Below are 21,538 nucleotides of genomic sequence, written 5' to 3'. Positions count from 1 at the left end.
CAATAAACTCAACGTGGAAGAAAAAGCATTTTTTCATCTGTATTTTGTAACTTTGCGGAACTTTCAAACTATTGAAGTGAAACGAAAAATTTAATTATCAGAAACTTTTCCCCTTTCTATTGCGCTTGAATGATCTTTTTTTTTATAGTTCCCTCTGATTTCGAAAATCACTTTTAAACAGGTTTGTTTAGTCAGAGAACCATTTCAAGAGTTTGCCTATAGCTATCGTTGACATACTTTCTGTTGACGAATCAATTTCTTTTAGCTTTTTATGAAAGCAAACTTTTTCTTTAAATAACCCTGTGACAGCATAAATGCATAACCTTAAAACTGCTTTTTAGTTTCATTTGTCTATTTCATTTTTAGACATTAAGAAGCTTAAATTTAAAGGCAAAACTGTTGATTCACGCATTTAATTTTTGAGGTTTCGATTGAAAATTTTTTTGAATTCTGAGTACTTACCAGGCATAAAGTTAATTTACTAATCCAGTTAATGTTTGCATAATGTTTTGCAATTATCAAGAATATGAGTAATTTTAAGACTATCATTGCTGATATGGCAATTTATTTGCCAATGTATTTTAACCTTAGATACCTGAGGGACAAAGGCCAGATTGAAAGAATTTTTATACATTAATTGGGGCAGTATAAAATTCTTTCAATACATAAATATGGCTTTGTTAATATTTCAATTAATTTCATACAAAACATTCTACAAATATGGCCATAACGACCTTACATTGAAAAATCCTTTTAATAAAAGTAAACAGAATCTTACCAGGTTCTTGTAATTGCGTCAGCAAGTAAATTTGCACATGTTTTTGCTGCTAAATTCTTTCTAGAAGTGTTATTTTTATCATAAATATAAATCATAAATAAATCATAATCTTTAAGCTATAATAAGCTATAATAAATCATAATCTTCAGCTTAAAATTTGCAGGATAACTTGTTCATTTTAAATTTAACCTGTTATGTTGACAACAGTTCAATGTTTTTAGACATGAATCTTTAATAAGACTGGTGAATATTTATTCATTAATTTTATTCAAGCTTCATAGTTTTAGGTTTTAAATACTTCGAACTAAATAAAATAACTTTTGACATAACATAAAGGAAAACCCTAGTAGATTAACTTGGTGAAAATTTCCCATGCTTAAGTGCTTAAAAACTTAATTTTAAAATAGAAATAGTATTAAACCTTTTCAGTCTAAGACTATAAATGGGAAATGATTTATCTTTATAAATTGAGAAAAAGCAGTTTCTTTTGCTTTTTGAAATATACCGCAAATATTCACAAAATTGAACGAAATTGACTAGGATATACAAAAATTGTTCTTTTAGAATGGGTGTTTTGGCTAATATAACTGGATCTCATTTTAAAATTGAAATTGACAATTTTGACTTAAAATTTTGAATAAATTCGTTATAAATTTAATGTTTTTCTACAAATGAATACTAGTACTAAAACCAATACTTATAACATTCTCAATCAAATCAAATCTTTTCAACCTTGAATTAAACCAGGTTACCAAAAATTTTTCAATTTATACTAAAACAGATCTTTACCAGAACCTTTTATTTACATGGTTTTTACAAAAGCTAAGTCTAAAACTTTTAATGCTTTAAATTCGGGACTAAATGTTTAATTAGCTAAACCTCTATTTCAACTGAAGTATATCTGAGGAACAAATTTAGCTTATTACTGTTTTAACCAGTCAAATTTTCGAAAGAGGAACTCAGTATGTCATTGACATAAGAATTAGCGTACTCTGTTTAACTAGATAAGTATTTGACATGCATTGTTCATGTCTGGATTAAGTAGGAAAGTTCTGTATCATTGTCACGCCGATGCCTCAATTATCCAATTGTCAAGACTAGACATGCTCTGAAGATTTGGTTTTTGTTTCTTGCATTTTCAATAAACTAGGTCAAATAGCATTTAATGATCTTAATGTTTAAGTTCATGATCTTGTCGATCATATCTAAAATCTGACCAAAGGAGTTTTAAGAAATGGCAGTTTTAAATTAGTAGAATTCGTTCCAGTACTAAGGTTGACTGGAATTCATATTTTTAAACTTTGAATGTTTAAATATTCGAATTTCATCCGAGTGACGGAAGTTTTTAATTTCAAAACTTTTCAATTAAATTAAAATATATCGAACTGAACTATGGGAAAATAAAACTAGAAATTTCCCCCACGTATTTATCGGCATCATGAAGCATCTAAAATTGATGCATTTTGTTTCTAAACTTATTTTGATAGAGCAGTTTTCAATCTTTTATTTAACTATTTCAACTCTTAGGCAATAACTACCAAATATATTACCTAAAATAACATAACAAATTTTAAGTATTAGCTTGTCAGATTTAGCTTAAATATTTTTGTTTAAATTTTTTGAAAAACATAAATAAAACTACAATGAGTGTCAGAAAGTGTACTTTTCTGATTAAAGTTCTTTTTGATTAAAAAAAAAAATTTTGCCATCTTGTTTTGATACTGAGTTTGAGCTGGTGACTGAGAGCAGATAATCTAATTTAAACACTGATTACACTTGCTGGTATTGTTTTAGAGTTCTCTCATAGTGAACAGACTTCAGCTTTAAGAGTAACGAAACTTAATTGCTTATAGTTTTTGTAGTTTTAATAGAGTACATAAATTTTGCTTGCAATTGTAGGCTTACATTTCAATTGAAACGGGGATCCTTAATGTCAACATGATTGGTGCTCTTAAAATACTTTGCAAGCGGAAAAATTTCGAAACTCAATTTACTACTTCATCTGAAGAAATGGTGTAAGTTTTGTCTTACTTCTCAATTTAACTCTTCAAATCACAACTATAACAGATACGCTGTGATTTAGGGAATAGAGTACGGTTTCGAATGAGATAAGCCTGGTGCGAATCCTAGAGATGCCCGGTCAATAAGAATGCCGCACCCGGCTCGCACTGATTTCAGTGCCGACTTATAAATATCCTCAGTGGTAGACAAATCATGTTAGTTTCCTTGCCGTCAGACTAATCGTGGGAGGTTTTCGTGGTTTTCCTCCATTGTAACGCAGATGCGGGTAAGTTCCGTCTAAGTCCTCCACGAAGGCAAAATTTCTCCCAATACTTGATCCTAAAGTTCCCTTGCCTTCTAGATTGGGTTCTAAATTGCAAGGTCCCTGAGTTGAACCCGAGGAGCCGTAAACTCAAAAATTTGGTCTTCTGTTCAACGACGGCCGTAAAAAATAGTATATTTTGTGAAACTTAAGCAGCGAATAGACATTAAAATAGCCCATAGTCTATAAACTTAAATGCAAAGAAAAGTTTTGAACAGTTTTGAAATATTTCGTTACTCCAATAAACAAGATATTGTTTCATATCTAGTAAAAATTTCTAAAGGAAAAGTTTCAAAGTTATTTGCAATTTGAGCGAAACAATTGGCACTTTTGAAAGGGTATGAAATGTGTAAAGCATATACGAGTTTAACAAAAGCGTTTTTGTAAAATGAGACAGTTAAGAGATTTTTCCGCGTTCTTTTTGACAAAATATTTTTGCTTAGAACATATTTAACCCTTAGAAAAGATATAATTTCAATACATGAATTTATAGCACGAAACACTAAATTACAATCACTGAATATTTTACATTTAATTCTGAATAAGCATGCAGGACTTTTTTATGAGTTGAGATTTTTCTTAATTACTCAACTAAGCTAACTAGCGTAAGCAAGGATATATCTAGTTTAAAAATCCTTTTTTCCAGATAACGGTATAAATATTTACTTATAATTTTCAATTTCCTTTTAAGCTTATCTAATAAGCTGTTATCCACCTTTTCAAGCGATTTCTAGTTGCTGTTCGAAATATAATTAATGATTTAAGGATGCAGAGGAATGTTGGCAAAGAACCGGATCATTCTAAATTTTGAAGGCCGTTAAGTCTCTCCTTGGCATGTAAACATTCAACTTCGTTTTCCGATCATGCTAAATTTTAAAGTAAGCTTAGCATAGCTTTAAATAAACTTGAGTGGATAATAAATTTTTGATTTTTAAATATTTTTAAACGAAATGGATACTTCAGAAAATTGATTACAAGATTTCTTAATACAGGAATTTAAAGCTGGAGTATTAAAATGTAAGTTACTCTACGAATTTATTACTTAAAAAAAAGTTATATTGTTGAATGCGTACATTATACTGCACCAAAAACTAGTAAGAGGCTTAGTCATTGAGCGCTATTCAAAGGGATGGACAATGATTAAATAAGGAACTGTTTCTAATATTTTCCATCAGTACCTGAAATAGTTTGGTTTTGGGTTCAGTTATGAGTTTTAATTTTCTGATTTTTTTTTAATATACTCTAAATTTTTGCTTCATGTGGTTTTTACTAAGTTTGACATTTTACCCTCTGCTTTGTCTTTTTATAATTCTGTTTACGTACATAAGCTGTTAAATTTTAAATTTTGCGCAATGTAAACAGTTAACAGTGCGCAACCTAAACTGATAACCCTGAATAACTTTTAATCTTACGATCGAATCTTCACGTGCTAGGACTCAATCATCAAGGTTTAAAGGGGTGATCTCAAATATGCTAATTAAATAGTGCAGACTATATTTTAAGTTACGAAATCAGACACAAACGTACTTTGAATAAACATACCTGTTTTTCGACTGATTAAGATTTGTGATCCCCAAAATATAAGGGTAACCTTGATCTGAAAATGGTTTCCTATAGTTTGGTCAGGAGAGCTATCTAAAATTTGAACCACTTTTTTCTTGTGTATTTCGCCATATCTCTAGCACTTTTTAAGCGAATTAAATTTTTACACAATTATAAAATTAGTTTGTCCAAACAGTTCATGCAAAAATAAATCTTAATATTTTATAATTTTAATTTATTTCATAATGGTCTAAAATATTTTTGAATGGTAAGGTATAAAATTTTTAACATAATTTTACGTCACAAAATAAAAAATTTATAGAATATATAGGGAACTAGTTTATTCAATCTCTATAAAAATTAACTCTTGGGGGACTGCGAACATTGTTATAATCACTAATATATATAGTAACATATTTTAGAAAGACTCGTATCATTACGTGTTTGGTTTTTGCTTTTACTTTATTTATAAACTACCAATGAGGAAATGTTTTGCTAATGCTTTGAAAAGAATGAAATGTGTTCCGTAAAAACCACTCTTGTGTTAATTTCGCTATTTATATAAAATGAAAAGGGGTTTGAAAAATATTTAAGAAATTTTTAATCCTGTAAAAATATTTAAACTATGTGCACGTAGAAAGTAAATCCTGCTAACGCAAAAAAGTATTTAGCAACCATTTTGTGATTAAAAAATAAACTTTTACTTTTTCATCAGAGAAAGAGCTTAAACCTAGCATCACCATAAAACATCGATAAAAACCATAAATCCATAAACATAATATGGTTAAAGTTGTTCTCAAGCCGCATTCCTGCCTTAAAAATTACTCTCACCTTGAACTAATTGAAAATCTCGCGATAAATACTGTTACCCTAATTTTCAAGTTAAATATTTTAATTTTTCAGGAAAAAGGTTTTACACGCCAGACTTTTTAAACTGACATATAAAGTGAGCACAAACCTTTTAAAATTCAGCACGCTCAATGATCTTTTAAAAATATCCTGCAAACTTCCAATTCATTAGTTTTAAACTATAGAAATTTAATTTTTAATTAGTTAAGTTGATATCGTATAGATTTTAAAATATAAAAGAGCGTCTTTATGGAACACCCATATATACTTTAGCCAATTGTAACCCACTCAATAACATAACCAAATTATTCATACATCTGGTCTTAAGTTACATATCCTTAAGTAACTTAAATACCATGTTTTTTCAGTCTTTAGCATATTTTAGGAACTCTCCATGCATAATATAAAAGTAGATCAAAATATTAAGGTAATCAAGGAATCTCTAAATGATCTTCAGCTGACAATTTTCACAAATTGAAGCCAGAAAACCAGAAAAAGTTTACTAAATTTGCGAAAATTAAAGAACTGAAATAACAAAAAAATTAACCTAAAAATCTCTTATCAGCGATTTAATATATATTTTTAGTGCTCTTTGCATTAAACAAATTTCGAGTTATTCAGAGTTTTCAAAAAACGTTATCTGACTCTGCTGGCTGGGCGAGTTTTCTTGACCTACTTTCTGACGTCTCCCTGAATCAGTCAGCATACTTCATTGTTTACTTTTAAGAACCAGTGAAAGCAATTTCGCTCATAACACTAACATATTATTAAACTGTGAGTAACAGAGCAAATCGGGTGTATCTGTTTTGCTTACAAGTTTTCATTTACTCCACCCACATTGTCTCAATTTGATCAATATTTTGAATCTATAATCTCTTAAAATTTTCAGATTCAAGAAATTTTTGACACTTTGCTTGGTATTTTTAAGCTCCTTAAATTTAAAAAAGTAAAATTTTTAAAACAGTTCATAACAATTTTAGGCTTCGGAAATTTTAATCATCCTGCAATTAACATTTCAAACTAAACTATCAAGAAATGACTTCCTTTTTGTAAACACTGTTACAGGTCGCTCTCTTATTTTTTCGTTGTCAGCGTACTTAAAAAATATTAAAAATTTTGTCATTTTTTTCCTTAACAATCGGCACAATAAATTGATTCTTGTTTTAAGTCTTTTGTTGCCCCAAGGGTTTCGGGTGAAGATTTTAGTCAAACTTCTTTTATAAAGCAGTGCATTTTAAACTAAGAATATACCTTATGTCTGTTATTCATGGTAATGATTAACATTTGATTTGATAAAGTCTAATTTTCAGTGATTTACGTTTGTCGTAGGCTTACCCAAACTGAACACTTCAGCGGAAAATGTTTCAATCAAGTGATTTCAAATATTGATTTAAATTTATCTTCAATAAAAATCAGATTTGCAAAAAGTCTCAAGTTGACTTTATAGATCTGCTTTTTGATTGAATGTAATTAATGATATAAATAGAAAAACAATGATTAGGAATACTCTTCCAAAATCACCCCAACATGAAATAATTTTCAAAACAGTTTATTTGCAGATGGTCCAATAATTTCCCATTCCTCAGATTGATAACACTTTATCACGCGCAATGCTATTGAAAAGGTGTACTAAATCAGGGTTACACTAAAAAGCTAAATAGAAATCCGAAATTTTTCCTCGTGTGCTTAGCACATGTTAAACTACAAATGGTTTAATTTTCTAAATTTTACAAATGCCTGAAAGCTGGCTAAAACGCTATTACTTTATTCCTTAAATACTCTTAAAATTATGCTTTTTAAAGTTATTAAATTTACAAATTAAAGATAAAAAGTGCATCGCAAATTGCGTTTGTGCGAAATTTTATGTTCAAAATTGCGAACTTAAACTTTGTTTGATTTGGATGAACTTATATCCGGAATTTTGTTCTCTAAACAATATATGAATTTTTAAAAAGGCATCTTTACTTCAGCAAATAGTGGGTCAGGGGATGAAGAGTTAAAAGCTCCACAATTTCGTGATCTCATTGGTGTCATGAAACGAAAAGACCACCTTTTCCCAAGCAAGAGTACCCATCAATCTGAATCTGGGTGGCTTTCAAACCGCCTGGGATCGAACCACAGTCTTTGACAGCTCAATGCCTAAACTATAGTGCCATCGCCATGTTTTGAGTTTAAGATTAATCTTGAATTTAGCAAAACTAACTGTAAATAAAATGGCTTTGTGTTAAATTTTATTACTGTAGGAATGAGATTTACACGAACTTCATTGTTTCGAATTTTATATCAGATTTGAAAGACTCTACTGAACTTTTACCGAGCAGCCAAATTTAGAAAAGGGATCTTCATGTCAATAATTGAGTTTCTGTAATAAACTGATTTTAATCAAGTTAAAATTGCTTGCTGTAACCTAACCGAGATTAAGTTATCAAAAGTTTATCACTTAAGTTTCTAAAATGTAAATTATAAGGCTAAAAACACACTTAGTTTTGTTAAAGTTTAAATCAACAGTTCTATTAAAAATTGGAAGAGCTGGGAAAAACTTATTGCCTGAAACAAAAAATTAGTGATTTTGTAAACCACGTGTTTCAAGGACTTAAACCAAGGTTGCGCAATGAACAGTTGTTTGCGTGCCAGTTCGAGATGCCTCTGGCCATATGTAACTGAACCTGGCACAAAGAAGTTCTGTCTTTTGAAATAACTACGAAATTTTTTCCTCTATTCATGATGCTCCTCTGAAAGTTACCTTAGAGTTCAAACACCTATACCGTCGGAAGTTAATTTCTGCGTGAAGTTAAAATTTCTCAAAAATAAATTTTGAAAGTACAATTTAATATTCACAAATTAAATGCATACCTTATTCAATCTTGTGAGTCACACATTAGAGCCTCATACTATTATGTCGGAAGATTTTAACATTCACACCGTTAGGATTTGACTCTGTTTATGGTAAGGAATCTATTCAAAGGCTGTCGCTTTAAATTTAAATAACGTGATATTTATCCAATAAAATTGAAATTGAGTAAATTTTATGAAAAACGGATACCATAACACTTCAATCGTAGGAGTTAAATTTTATCCGTCACCTATATTTTAATGAAAAGCATTAAGGGAAATAATGTAAGTTGCATTTAGTTGATTGACATAAATATTAAAGCTAATTTTTAGTTCGCAGTCTAGAGTAACTTTATTTGCATAGTGAAAATTGCTGCTTTATAGTTTTACTGTTCATTTTTAGTTTTTTTTCTTTAAAGAAATAAACTGTTGAAGCTTCAGAACTATTTTTAATTTTTATGCAAATTTCCTAGGGGATTACGTTGAAAATTAGTAGCTTAAGGTTAAGTGGTAAATTAGTACTTTGCTAAGTTTTTATATAATTTGTCTACAAATTGAAATAGTGTATACAACATTCTATAAAGATACCAAAAATATTATAAGCAATCAAGAATGCTTCTAATACTAGTGGTCAATAAGAACTTTTCAAACATTTCCTTATTAAGCTTTAGAATACTTTATTCTGTTCGTATAATTAGAGTTTACTTCGTATTCTTCATAATAAAAGACAAAAAAAATATTGCCGAGATTAAAAGCCACTATTTATCTTCCATATAGACTAAAAAATATTTTAAAATAAGTAAACTATATTTATTAGCACTGATGCGAATGGGATAGAATGGATTATCATGAAAACTACATTAACAGATGGGAATTACTTTTGTAAACTGAAGTGCAGTTTGCAAAATAAAGGTATCACTCTCAGAAAACTTAAGATTCAAATGAATGAATCCGAAAACGCTAATTAGTACTCAGGAAATTTTAAGTTACGAAATCAAACAAAAGAAAATACTTTCTCAAAATAAACGTACCCTCTTTCGACAGATTTCGATTTTTTAGTATCAAATGAGAGGGTAATTGATCCCAGAAAAGATCCAATTACTCGTAATTTAATCAGGAGGGCCATCGAAGTTTCGGCCTCTTAATGTTAATTTCACTCTCGTAGTTCGTTGCATCTCTAAAGTTTTTCATGGAATATGGAAGTTTTGCACTCAGTTGTAAAGAATTATAGTTTGATAAACAAATTTTATAACTCTAAAACTTAAATGCTTTAAAACTTAAATGCTTTAAAACTTAAATGCTTTAAAACTTAAATGCTTTAAAACTTAAATGCTTTAAAACTTAAATGCTTTAAAACTTAAATGCTTTAAAACTTAAATGCTTTAAAACTTAAATGCTTTAAAACTTAAATGCTTTAAAACTTAAATGCTTTAAAACTTAAATGCTTTAAAACTTAAATGCTTTAAAACTTAAATGCTTTAAAACTTAAATGCTTTAAAACTTAAATGCTTTAAAACTTAAATGCTTTAAAACTTAAATGCTTTAAAACTTAAATGCTTTAAAACTTAAATGCTTTAAAACTTAAAGTTTTCCTCATCATCGAACTTTACCTTGTATTGTTAAATACAGATTAAAGACCGTTCTGTGATCGTTTCTGAGTGTTTTTACCTTTAATTTTTGCGTTAGAGGTTTATAATAAATTTTAATTACAAGTAAGGGCAGCATAGCAACTTTCCTAATTTGTCATTTAAACTCTATAATCGATCATTAATCATTGTAACTGCTCAACAGTTCAATCTCATTTGTTTTCCAAGACTGAAGTCTACTGAAGTCTACTATGTAAGAACAATTTTAAATTTTTAACTGTTGTAATTTCTGCAACTCATTCTTTGCAATTTTGTAATTTTTGCAACTCATTCAATAATTGTAAACTGCACAATATAAATTACGTGACGGGGTTTGAACTTAAGCATCGATCCAGGTTTGTATTTTTCTTTAAATATTTTTTATTTTAAAAACTCTTGTCCAAAAGTATTTTTGATCTTTCGTTTTCACTTTCAAATTACTTTAACTCCTTAAAGTAATAGTTAAAGCAAGTTGCTTAATTTTCTTGCTGAATAAAAATTAATTTGGCATGTTAAAATGACAGCATTGCAAAAGTGTTATCCAAATTCTTTGTTCAGTATCATTTAAAGAACTGAAGGTTTCTTTTTAAATACGGGGATGTTTAAAAAGTAACAACTCTATTGTGTAATAAGCTGACTTTCCATCATTTCTTGCCATAGATGAGCAGATATATTAGGTTTAAATCTTACACCCTTACCTTCAACAGAAATTCTTGATCAGTGGATTGGAGAAAGAGTTGGATGGATTTGGCCAGTTTCTACAATCATACGAGTTTAAAACTCTTGCGAGCTTTTATTTTGACCTACCATTAAATTTGTGTGAAGGGTCAAGATAATCTTTGAACAACTTAAGGGATGCTATACTACGAGAGAAAAAAATCGTGTCATATTATTTCACCTTCATAAGTAGTTCAAAGATAATAGTTCAGGTGTACCTAGAGTAAACCATGCAGTTTCGAATGCAGAATTTGTTTTTCAAAATGCAGTAAAGTTATGGCCGGCGAAATTACTGAGTGGGGAAGTAATCATAATATATGCATTTTTAAATTTGAAATTTTTCAGCTAATATTTCAAGCAACAGTGGTTGTAACAGTTGGTAAAACTGTTACAACCACTGTTGCTTGAAATATTTTTCTATGCCGGGATAGCCTGGTAGGTAGGACGTTGGTATTGTGTTCGTGAGATCGTGAGTCCAAATTCCACCCGCCGAAGGATCCCCGTGTATTAAATGATGACTGGTGCCCGTTAAATCTGTCTGGTCACAAAGTCAATGTTCTCATAACAAATCATACGTCTGAGGGTACTAATTTGAAATTGATCGTTCTCTTATCCAGGTCAAAATTACGATCTGTGGATGAATAGATGTGCGACTAGGTCAGTCCAGTAAACTGGCAGAGACGTGTGTGCTTAAATGACTTATTCTTGACCATAGAAGGCTCCACCGAAAAGCGCTCACACCCTACCTAAAAATTCTGTTTCCCATAGCAGGTTTGCCGGTATTGGCAAGTGACATTAGTAACTTTTTATTAGTTTTGAATTACTAATTTAGGTCAAGGAATCGACATGACTAGTTGCTCCCGTGAGATAGCGTCCTCTTATAACACAAATCAGAGCTTCTATTACTAAAACCACTCGCCAGTTGCTAGACTGTGACAGTATGGAACAATGGAGTCTCGAGTTGGCCATGTAAAATTCCAGTGAACTGCAATAAATCTTGACTGCAGTTATGGTTGTACGAAGTTCTTTTTCCTAGAAATGAGTTACTTTTGAGACATTCTGTGCTAAGAAAATCGATGATTTTTATACTTAATGGAATTAATTTATTATAGGACCACATTCAAGAAGTATTGAACAAATGGAAGCAAATAGATGACGAAATATGGGCTAAAATCATTGTTATGGAAAGAAATCGAAGAGTAGCTAAAGCTTATGCAAGAGCTCCTGTGCTGACTATTAATGGATCAGATGATGGTTTCGACGGATATAGGTAAAGTGTCAGATAAATTGAGAAATTTAGTTTTGTTACCAGTGTAAAACAATTTTTTTAATTATAGGATTGGTCTATGTGGTTTTGATAACCCCATGAGAGATGCTAAAACAGAAGAGCTCAAGAAAAACATAGGACATGTGAGTATTTTATTTATTAATCACTTCATAACTTTGTTCATTGAATATTAATTAGTTCACTCTTTCCAGGGTGTAAAAATTAAGATGGATGAAGCTGGCAATATTATGATCAAAAGAATTAGCAAAACAAACGTATACGTGAAGGAAGTTAAAACAGAAGAAAACAGTATAGCAAACGATATAATTATAGCCGGTGGACTTCTGGAAATAGAAAAACCTGTGAAAGTAAGTGCTTGCTCAATTTACTCTTTAATTTTCTACAAATACAGGTGTTAAAACTATAGGTTATCGGACCCCCAGTGGGTAGTGAAGACTGTTTAGAGTGAAGATGTTAGCAAAATATTTGAGGGGTGATTGTCTTATAGTGTCGTAAAAAGATAAAATTATCGTTTTCAAAAAATACTTTCTAAACTATGCTTCTTTTAAACCAAGATAGGTGGAACTATTTTCATTTACTTTAAAAATTTTACATAATTTATTTTGATCAATTTAACTTTTCCAATATTCATTCGGTGCATTTTTGTGACTTAAAGGCATAACTGTAAGAGTATATCATAATCTAAATATCTAGTAATCTAAATTTCGGCCAAGCATGAATATTACGAGCAGTACTCGTGATCTTAATCCCGGGCTAAACAAGAACGTCTGAATGGGCTCTTATTGTTTATATTGTGTTTTTCCTTTTTAGGTCTGATTACATAATCTGAATTTATTTCAATTCAAATATTAGTGCCTTAGATTCACTTCAAATTTGTATTTTTCTATTAATTATATTAGTTATACAGAATTTGTTGTAATAATATGTAGCAATTAATACTTAAGCTTTTTATTCAGATTCCTTTGAAATTCACAAGAGCACCATCGCGTGAAGTAAAGACCAGCGCAGCTATCTTGCACTTAGTCATAAGATATCCTATCACTCGGGCTCCGCCGGGTCTTTTCGCGTACATTCGGTAGCATAAGTTAGGCACTGCTTTTTCCGAATTTCAGCGTAGTGCAAGGGGTTAACTCTTTCAGGACCATAATGCTTAAAGCCATGATTCTCCCTTCAAGACTCGTGGTATAACGTATAAAACAATCCTGTCTGAATCTAGCTGCTGAAGATTGCATGGACACGATCGCAATACAGTAATCTCGTATTAGTCTATATGTACTCTGAATACTATATATGTAATATGAATACTTTGAGGATGCGAGCCAGAGGAAGCGCTTTCTCATTCTGCAGGTTCTGAAGGGTTATAACCAAATATTCAGTTTGCCTTAGTGCTGTTTTTCATATATATTAAGGAATTTAATAAGATATAACGCCAGTTTAAATCGAAAGGTGGCATATAATACATCAAAGTATATTCATCGTTTCTCTTTGCCTTATACATTGATGTCATAGAATCTTATTTCTAGAAACTATAAGAGGTTCATTTGCTAACGACATTGTTTAGTGCAGCGATCCTGACATTTAATAGAATTAATTTATCCACTCTAAATTTTTCCGCTAGAAAACAAACTTTTGCTTAATCCTCTTAAAATTTATTACTGACTTTACTAATTATATTGTCAATGTCTGAAAAGTTTTCTTAATGAACACCTTTTGCAGAGTGAGCAATATCTGTTTCGTACTTGGCCCTGAAATCGCGTGTAGTAAACTCATTGATTCGCCAGTAACTAAAGCAAGAAATATATAGGATAGTAAAATTCATCTCTGACTGTGATTGGGGCGACTTAAGGATAACTTATCTCTCTATTTAAACCTAATCTTGAGTGACTACATCCATAGTCTCGTCAGACTCAAACCTTGAAAATCTGAAAAGAGTACTACTGTGCTCATAGAGTTCAATTACAGGGTTGCGAAATAGCACCCAAACAAATATTGTCCTCTCTAGTGGATTTGTTACTTTTGTGGCTAAGATTCATTCCTTATCGAACAAAATACTTCAACAAACTTTTGAGTTATTGTGATAAAATCGTTCTGTAAACTTTAAGTGATTGGCAAAATAATCAGGCTGAAAAAGAATAGTAAACTCAGTTGCACTGTTAAGCTAAGAGTTTTAGAGTCTGCTGTAGAATTTAATTCTTAAGTCCATTGCATCACCATTGGACATATTGTCCCGAGTATATTTTCATACAGAATTTACTCATTAAGTCCTTAAAACAGGCTTTTCTATCTGTGGTCAATAGTATTTCTGAGGGGGAAACTCTGGTTTATACAGACTGTAACAAGAATGAGATACAATGGAAGTGGAGCTTTCAAATTTTGAAAGATTTTAGAAATGATTGCTGATCAGCTTTCTGCTTTGAAATGATTAAAATTTATTTGGCACTAGTTCGTTTCTGAGCAACGTTTGAACTGGAAAAATCTGGATTCCTTCGAACAGCCGAAGTGCAATTCACTATCTGCAAAATTGAAGACTTATTGGGGCCCAAAGGAGAATTAGAATCGTAGACACGCTCGAGATCCTATCCAGTTCCGTGCTTCATCTGCAATGAATCTGAAATATAACTATTTTTGAGTCTCTAGTGAAAGAGGTAATTCCATGAATCAGGCTCTGTAGAAGATCCACTAACTTACCTTATACTGTACTCGAGAAATAAGGCTTCTATATAAGCAACTCTTGAAAACAACCACCACATCTGTGGTATCCTAATTGGAGTCCTGATGCTTCAATTATTTTTAAAGGCGACTGGAAAGATCGGACTACTGACTCGTCTGTCCATTGTACATTTAAAAAAAATTCTGTTTTTCTCATAGTGCTAAGAGATTTCCAGTTAGCCACAAGTGTAGTAAAGTGGAAACCACCTCACTACGTCTGATTAACTGCGTTAACTTGGTACTCGAGGATGTTCTGGGACTTATTTTTTTGAAGATATTTAAGGTGAATGAACTCGGGGATCTTCAGATCATCGGAATAAGTAATAATCAAATTTAGGTTCTTTCAATTAAGTTATTTTAATGTCTAGTGTTAATTGTAAACTAATCTATTTTTACCAATGGTAACTAACCATTTTGAATGACAATTTGAAAATATAACCTTTCTACATTTAAATTCAGACATGCTTTTTTCTTTTAACTATCGATTAATTCGCACAAAATAGACCTTGTTTGTCAATAGTTAGTTTAAAAGAACTATCAGAAAATATTACTTCATATTTAAATAAATACGCAATAAATTTGTTTTATTTGCAAAAAAACTGACTTATAAATAAAAGGAAATCTCACTGTTTGTTCAGGAAATTATTTTGAACAGTTTGCAATGTCTGGGAAAACATTGCAAAACTTCCACTATTCCTTTTGTCAGCTGTTTGGATAAAGCTTATGTGCCATTTGAAACAAATTTTTTTATATAAAAATTAACATTATCTTTTTCAGCTATTTGACATGAAAAAATTCACAGCCAATGTAAATGGGGAACTAAGAAGAGTTTATCCTGACCGTAGAAAACTAGAAAGTCAATGCATATCTGCAATAACATTTGTAAAGGATAGTACTGAACTGTTAGATTGTTCATGCTGGGTAATGATAATCAACGTAGTTGCTTTAGACATGTTAAGGTCAAAGTTTCCTCCAAGTAAGTGTTAAGTATTTCAAGGCTTTAAATGGCTAAAGTCTGTCTTCTATTTTTTTCTTTCATTATCGTATAGAGTACTCTTTCTTTTTTTTTAAATCTCAAATTTTAATATTCTTTATAAATTTTTATTTCAGTGCCAAAACGCTCAAGTATTGAAAAAACTAGTAATCGGCGTCAACTGCCAATTCCTGTTGACGAAGATCCATACAGTGTTCCTGTTAGCTCTGAGATTTCTAGAGGATCTGATACAATGAAAGAATCTAAACCACCAAAGCTGCCACCACGAGACTTGAACAGAGTTCCTGTTCCGACTGTAAGTTAAGTCATATATCTAGAAATACGATCTTAACTGCTTAATACTATCAATGAATATTTCGAAGATATGTACAGGAATTTCGTTATTGTACTCTTAATGTGTATTTTTAAAAACCTTATCGGAAATCAAAGGCATGCAGTTAAAATTTTAAATTGTCTATGCTAAAAAGGTTATAAAATGACAAATAATTTAAGTTTGTGTTGAGCATCAAAACAAATTTGACAGCTAAAACTTGATGATTCCCCTAATTGCTTTTTATATTCTGTTTTCAACAATCTAACTGCTTACAATCCGTCCTCTTTAGGATTTAATTTTTTCTTTCAATTATACATTAATTTGCATTGATTCGAAATATATATATAAAGGTCCTATACCATAACGTTTATTAATACCCTTTACTGACTAACCATCAGTCTAAAGGGTTATCGTTCTTTGCCACCTTTCTAAAGTTGACATTTTAACACTGTAAATTCACGGTTACCTGATTATATAATAGTTTTGTTGTATTTGTTCAAGTAAAAAATCTCCTAAGGTATAAGAATTGGAAGTAAAGGAATATCAAGGAAATATATTTTTTTCACTTAATGCAGATTACCAAAGATAAGTTATCTTAAGTGGCACGCCTTTTTAGTTTAGTCTGGAAAATACTTTGGTCTTTCGAAATGAACTTTAAATTGTGTTAAATGTCGATGGTACTTGTGACGTTTAAATAAAAGTAAATTTTGAAGCTCAAAATAAAGTAGATTTGATTGGAAGGCTTTCAAATAAGCCTATTTGAAAACCTTAACTTTTTATCATGGAATTAGTTATTCTAAAGCTAATCTTGTTTTTTTTTCTGTTACCTTACATTCTTAACATTATGTTTCAATTTAATTCCTTAAATAATTAAAATCATGAAAGCAAAATTTAACGAAAATATTTCTGTTCCACTGAAAAATACTTTAAAGAACACTGCTCCTGAGAACGTACATCACCTTTTGTTTTTTCTACTGGCAACTCTTAAAATTCAGAAGAATCCTAAGTTTAGTTTGTGCTGTAAATGCTGAGCCAGAAACAATCTGTCAGCAATTGCAATGTAAGCAAACGTACTCTTAGTCGATCCCTATTGAGGATTATTTCTTGCCGAGGATTTCCTTTGTCCGAAAACTTCAGATCTGGTCTTACCTGAAATATACATAAAATTAATAATCACTAATTACAGATTATGTCTATATTCTAGTCTTCTTGCATTCGGGTATTCTTGAGATTCCTTCATAATTAAGAATGACTGCTGTTCAGGTAGGTCACCATGGACATATCTGGAGCTTTGAACATACTTATTGTGCTCCAGATATGTCCATGGTCCAATGAACAGGACTTCACTATTTTGCACTAAACATAACCTTTATATCTGCAAGGCATGACTAATTAAGAATCCATGACCTTCTACTTGGTCTCTACTTCGGTTTAATTTACAAGTCTCAACAAAACTGAAATATCTAAATATTGATATATAAGGAAAACTACTAAAATTCGAATTAGAGTTAAATTGCCATTAGTTGGTAACTAGCCTTTTTATTTGCTCTTTAATTTACTTCATTTCAAGACAATTTCGTTGAAAAGTTTAATAGTTTTTTTTTTATTTTAGTTCGAGAGCCAATACAGCATGGATATATTTCTTAACTTCTTAACGATGCAAGAGAAGTAAAATAAAAATTAGCTGAACAAAATTGGAATTCCCAATAAAAAATTTAAATTTTTCCACTTGTTAATATTTATCAACTGATTATTTTTAATATTAATATAAACTCTAAGAAAAACGCGAAACAAACATGTATAACTTCGTAACCATGAATCTTCTTATAATTCATCAATGAATTCTATTTACAAATTGGCAATTACTTTTTTAGCCTGACTATGAAGACTGGCAGAGAGAGAAACCCTCTCGTCGCATGAGTCAGCAGTCTGGGATCAAAGGTGAGAAAAGTGAATTTCATTTAAGGAAAATTTTATATTATCAAAAACTAATTTCGCTTCTTTAATTGCAGATGACCCATATTACTGTGGCATGAAAGCGAGGGTTCCTAATTTTGGAAAACGAAATGTAGATAATGCATTGAGCAAAGCACCTCCAGTCAGAAAGAGTCATAGTTCCGGGTATTTAAGTCTATTACGACAGAACGACAGGGTTTTTGAAAATTCCCTGGGTAAGTATGAATGTTCCAATTAAGTGTAAACTGATTTCTTTTCATGGAGTAACTGGTTTAAAAAATGAATCTTGTTTATTGAATGGTTTTTAGAAAAATGGATTTAGAGTAAGCATTCCTACTCTAGAAATGACATTTTGTGACAATTTTTCTGGTCTGAAATACTGACTTATGTGTTCATGTGCCAATGAAATTTATTACCAGTAACCAGCAAATATCATTCACTATTGTAGCATCAAAAATTATTGATTATTAAGTCCGATTTCGATGTTTGTATTTTTAAAGCATTTTAAGAATTTTGAGGACATTTTCTGAAACTAAATGTTTCCTGTTTTTTCTAATTCATCTTTCATGCAAGATATGTAAAATTTCTTTTCGGTTTTGAGTCTTATAGGAAGTCTTTCAATTGCCTTTTATATGGAAACTCCTGTTTCTTTGTTCTTACCACTCTTGTTTTATCCCATTCAACATTTATTTTGATCCTTAAATAAAAATTAAATTTCTATTTTAATATACGTGTCTATATAAATTTAAGATAAATGTTTCAAACTATAGTTCTGTTCTAGTTTTATGAAAATTTTATGCTTTTTAAGAGTATTTTAGTTGAATTCATCAAACAAGTCTAATTGGAAAAGAAATTTTATAGACAAAGTTGTTCATTAATGATAATTGGTAGTTTTGTTCAAAAACTTAAACTTTTTAGAAGTTTTGAGCGCTAGGGACTAATAATCTGAAAGTTCACAACAGGATTTAGTTCGGATTTAAAAAATTTCTGATTCAGTGAAAAATTTAAAAATTTTAATCTGATCGATAAAAAAAATCATAATCTTAAGAATAAATATATATTCAATCGACAAGAATCCCGGTCTTGGACAATGCTTCAAGGAAATTAAGACTTCCAAAACAACTCTCTAAACGATTAGTCCTACCTAAAGAGCGTCCAGATTCCTAAATAAACTGAAGCTGTCAATGCTGGGTAATAAGCTAATGTTGAAAATGCTTTAAAAACTTTTCTTTACGATATTCCTTATTTTTTAATACGCAGTAGCTTCATTAACTAAAGTTTGTGTATATTACTAACTAAAGAAATTTTAACAAGTTCTTAAACATTACCTTACTTTGAATACTGATTTTATGTAATTTTTAATCAAAAGTATAAACTGTTTTTTTTTCTGAATCATAACATGCTCGTTTATAGGATTGATTGTATGATTTTAGTGCCCTGAAATAGTTTGCGATTTTATTTTTGTCAACTAAACTTCAGTATTGTCTAAGCATTTTGAAATTTCCTGCCAATTTTAAAGTTCAAACGTGTTTTTGAAATTTTTTTTCTAGAAATGATTTGAAATTGTTACTATTATATAATAACTATAAGTTACTATATAGTAATAGTACTAGAAGTTGCCATTTCTCTAGTAAACAATAAAATGATTAGTGTTTTTATAAATATGAAACCTGGTACTTTTAAAATTGCTATTTAATCCCACAAACGTTTAATGTTATAAAGTTCTCACAGTTTGTAATTTCAATGTTTTAAACATCCCCTCCGCAGAGGATCAAAATTGTGATGGCATGTCTTCGGATCATCCTCCGGGATGTTTCCCAGACCGTCGCCAATAGCCCATTGTGCAGCTACAGTGCGACGTAAATTAACAACAACAATGTTTTAAACTACTGAAATCATATGATTCTTATACTAGAAACTTAAAGATAATTTTATTTTCAGAAGAAAGCTTCAATGATGAAGAGTACTCCAAAGTGTATGGTAGAATGCGAACATTTCAGAACACAACACCTGGTGTATTGTATGTTGGAGAATGGGAATAAACTGCACAAATCAACTTCGTGATGAAGTGGATTGAATTAAGTTATTTCGAAGTTGGACTGTAATTTTGTAAAGTTTTCAGACTGTTACTTTTTAAAAGTACTCTTTCAAGTGTTAAATCCTTGAAGTATAATATAGGGCACAAGTTAAAAACATGTGTTCAGATTGACTGAAACGCCTATATTTTAATGTTTACAAGACAAAGTATGGATTCTAACTGCTGCTGAAGCCTTGAGCTTCTGAGTTGTGCCAACTATAGGAATTGTTTAAAATTTTTAGACTGCTTATTGATGTGAATGGTTTAACCATTTTAAATTTTATAACAAATAAAATCTAGTTTTCCTTGTTTTCTGTGAATATTTTAAACTATTTTTCCACACAATATTACTAAAGTTTTTACAATATTTAACCACTTACGTTAACAAGACATTCGGATGCTTTTGTCGAAAACTGTCGCTCGAAAGACTAAGTGTTCAATAATTTATAGAAATCTGAAAATCTTTCCTGTTTGTGGCCTCCAACGTCCATTTTTTGTGGTAATTTATTTATTTAATTTGTGCATGCCAACGTGTAAATCACTGCGTGAATGGCAGTTTTATAACAAGAGGAAGTACGTTTAAAATAAAGCACACGTGTGTGTAACCATAGCGACTGTTCATTTTAAAAATGTCAAAGTAAATTTTGCAATCTCTAGAAAAATCTTAAGTTGGCAGTTATTGTATAATGTAACGTATTTATGAAATTCTAAAATGTCAAGAACTTAAATCTTTAATTTATTTTGCTTGCATGTTATGAAAATAAAATTGCATGACTATTTCATGTGTGCATGAAAGATTAGTAAAATTTTATGTCTAAAATTCTAGTTATTTTAAAGATAATCAATGAAGATAAAATGCTAAATATTGTCTAAAATTTCCTCTGTGAAATTTTGATAAATTCGGCAGTTTTTAAGCAAATTCAATTTAATAATTTTTATTATAAAGGGTCTTTCTAAATTATCTATTTTTAATAGATAAATTGTTTTATTCTAGTTTAAGAATATGAAAGTATCCTTAGTTCCCCTCTTAATATGTATCTTTTCCTAGATTGTATCTTTAGTCTAATATTTTAAAAGAATTTTGTCTATTTTGTTAATAGTCTTCATTCACTTGCAAGTTTCAAAAGAATTGCGGACAAAAAAATTATCTCTAAGGGAGCATTCTCGCTGTAGGCAATTCGCATATGCGATCATACATAAATGAGATTCGTGCATGTGCGAATAGTTAGACCGTTGCCTCTGCATGCGAAATATTAATGTATGTGAATATGAACATTGCCTCATTTATCATGAGGCCCAGAGCCCCCACATTTCAGAGTGCCCCCTAAATATTACAAATCCTTTTTATGTTTTTCATAAGAATTGTCTGTTATCAGTTAGCAAAAATTTAAGTAAATATAAGTTCAAATTTACTAATATCGCGATTTACTTGTGATACAAAGTATTTTAAAAAAATTTCATATTTAACCATGGAAATTTGGTTTAAAATAATGACCAGAGGACCAGCATTTTTACATCAGGCCCTAAATACGAAC

The 21,538-nt window shown here is 30.4% G+C and overlaps 1 protein-coding gene across 5 annotated transcripts in view; it reads left to right on the top strand.

Annotated features, from left to right (window-relative positions):
• LOC107437641 (uncharacterized) overlaps positions 1-20,313 on the top strand; it is a 49,804-nt gene extending 29,491 nt beyond the window's left edge. For 3 of the 5 annotated variants that reach the window (XM_043040072.3, XM_043040074.3, XM_071187976.2), the window contains exons 3-10: positions 11,779-11,936; positions 12,004-12,076; positions 12,146-12,301; positions 15,441-15,639; positions 15,774-15,952; positions 17,845-17,911; positions 17,983-18,141; positions 19,868-20,313. In XM_043040072.3, the coding sequence (XP_042896006.2) occupies positions 11,779-11,936; positions 12,004-12,076; positions 12,146-12,301; positions 15,441-15,639; positions 15,774-15,952; positions 17,845-17,911; positions 17,983-18,141; positions 19,868-19,968 (1,092 nt within the window). In that variant the 3' untranslated portion in view covers positions 19,969-20,313. The remainder of the gene's footprint in view (positions 1-11,778; positions 11,937-12,003; positions 12,077-12,145; positions 12,302-15,440; positions 15,640-15,773; positions 15,953-17,844; positions 17,912-17,982; positions 18,142-19,867) is intronic. The other 2 variants (XM_043040073.3, XM_071187977.2) reach the window with 1 other exon arrangement.
• The last annotated feature ends 1,225 nt before the right edge of the window (positions 20,314-21,538 follow it).

The sequence above is a fragment of the Parasteatoda tepidariorum genome, chromosome 11 (assembly GCF_982258835.1).
Source record: "Parasteatoda tepidariorum strain Cologne lab strain chromosome 11, Ptep-v5.0, whole genome shotgun sequence".
Taxonomy (NCBI): Eukaryota; Metazoa; Arthropoda; class Arachnida; order Araneae; family Theridiidae; genus Parasteatoda; species Parasteatoda tepidariorum.
This window is presented reverse-complemented; position numbering and strand designations above follow the sequence as displayed.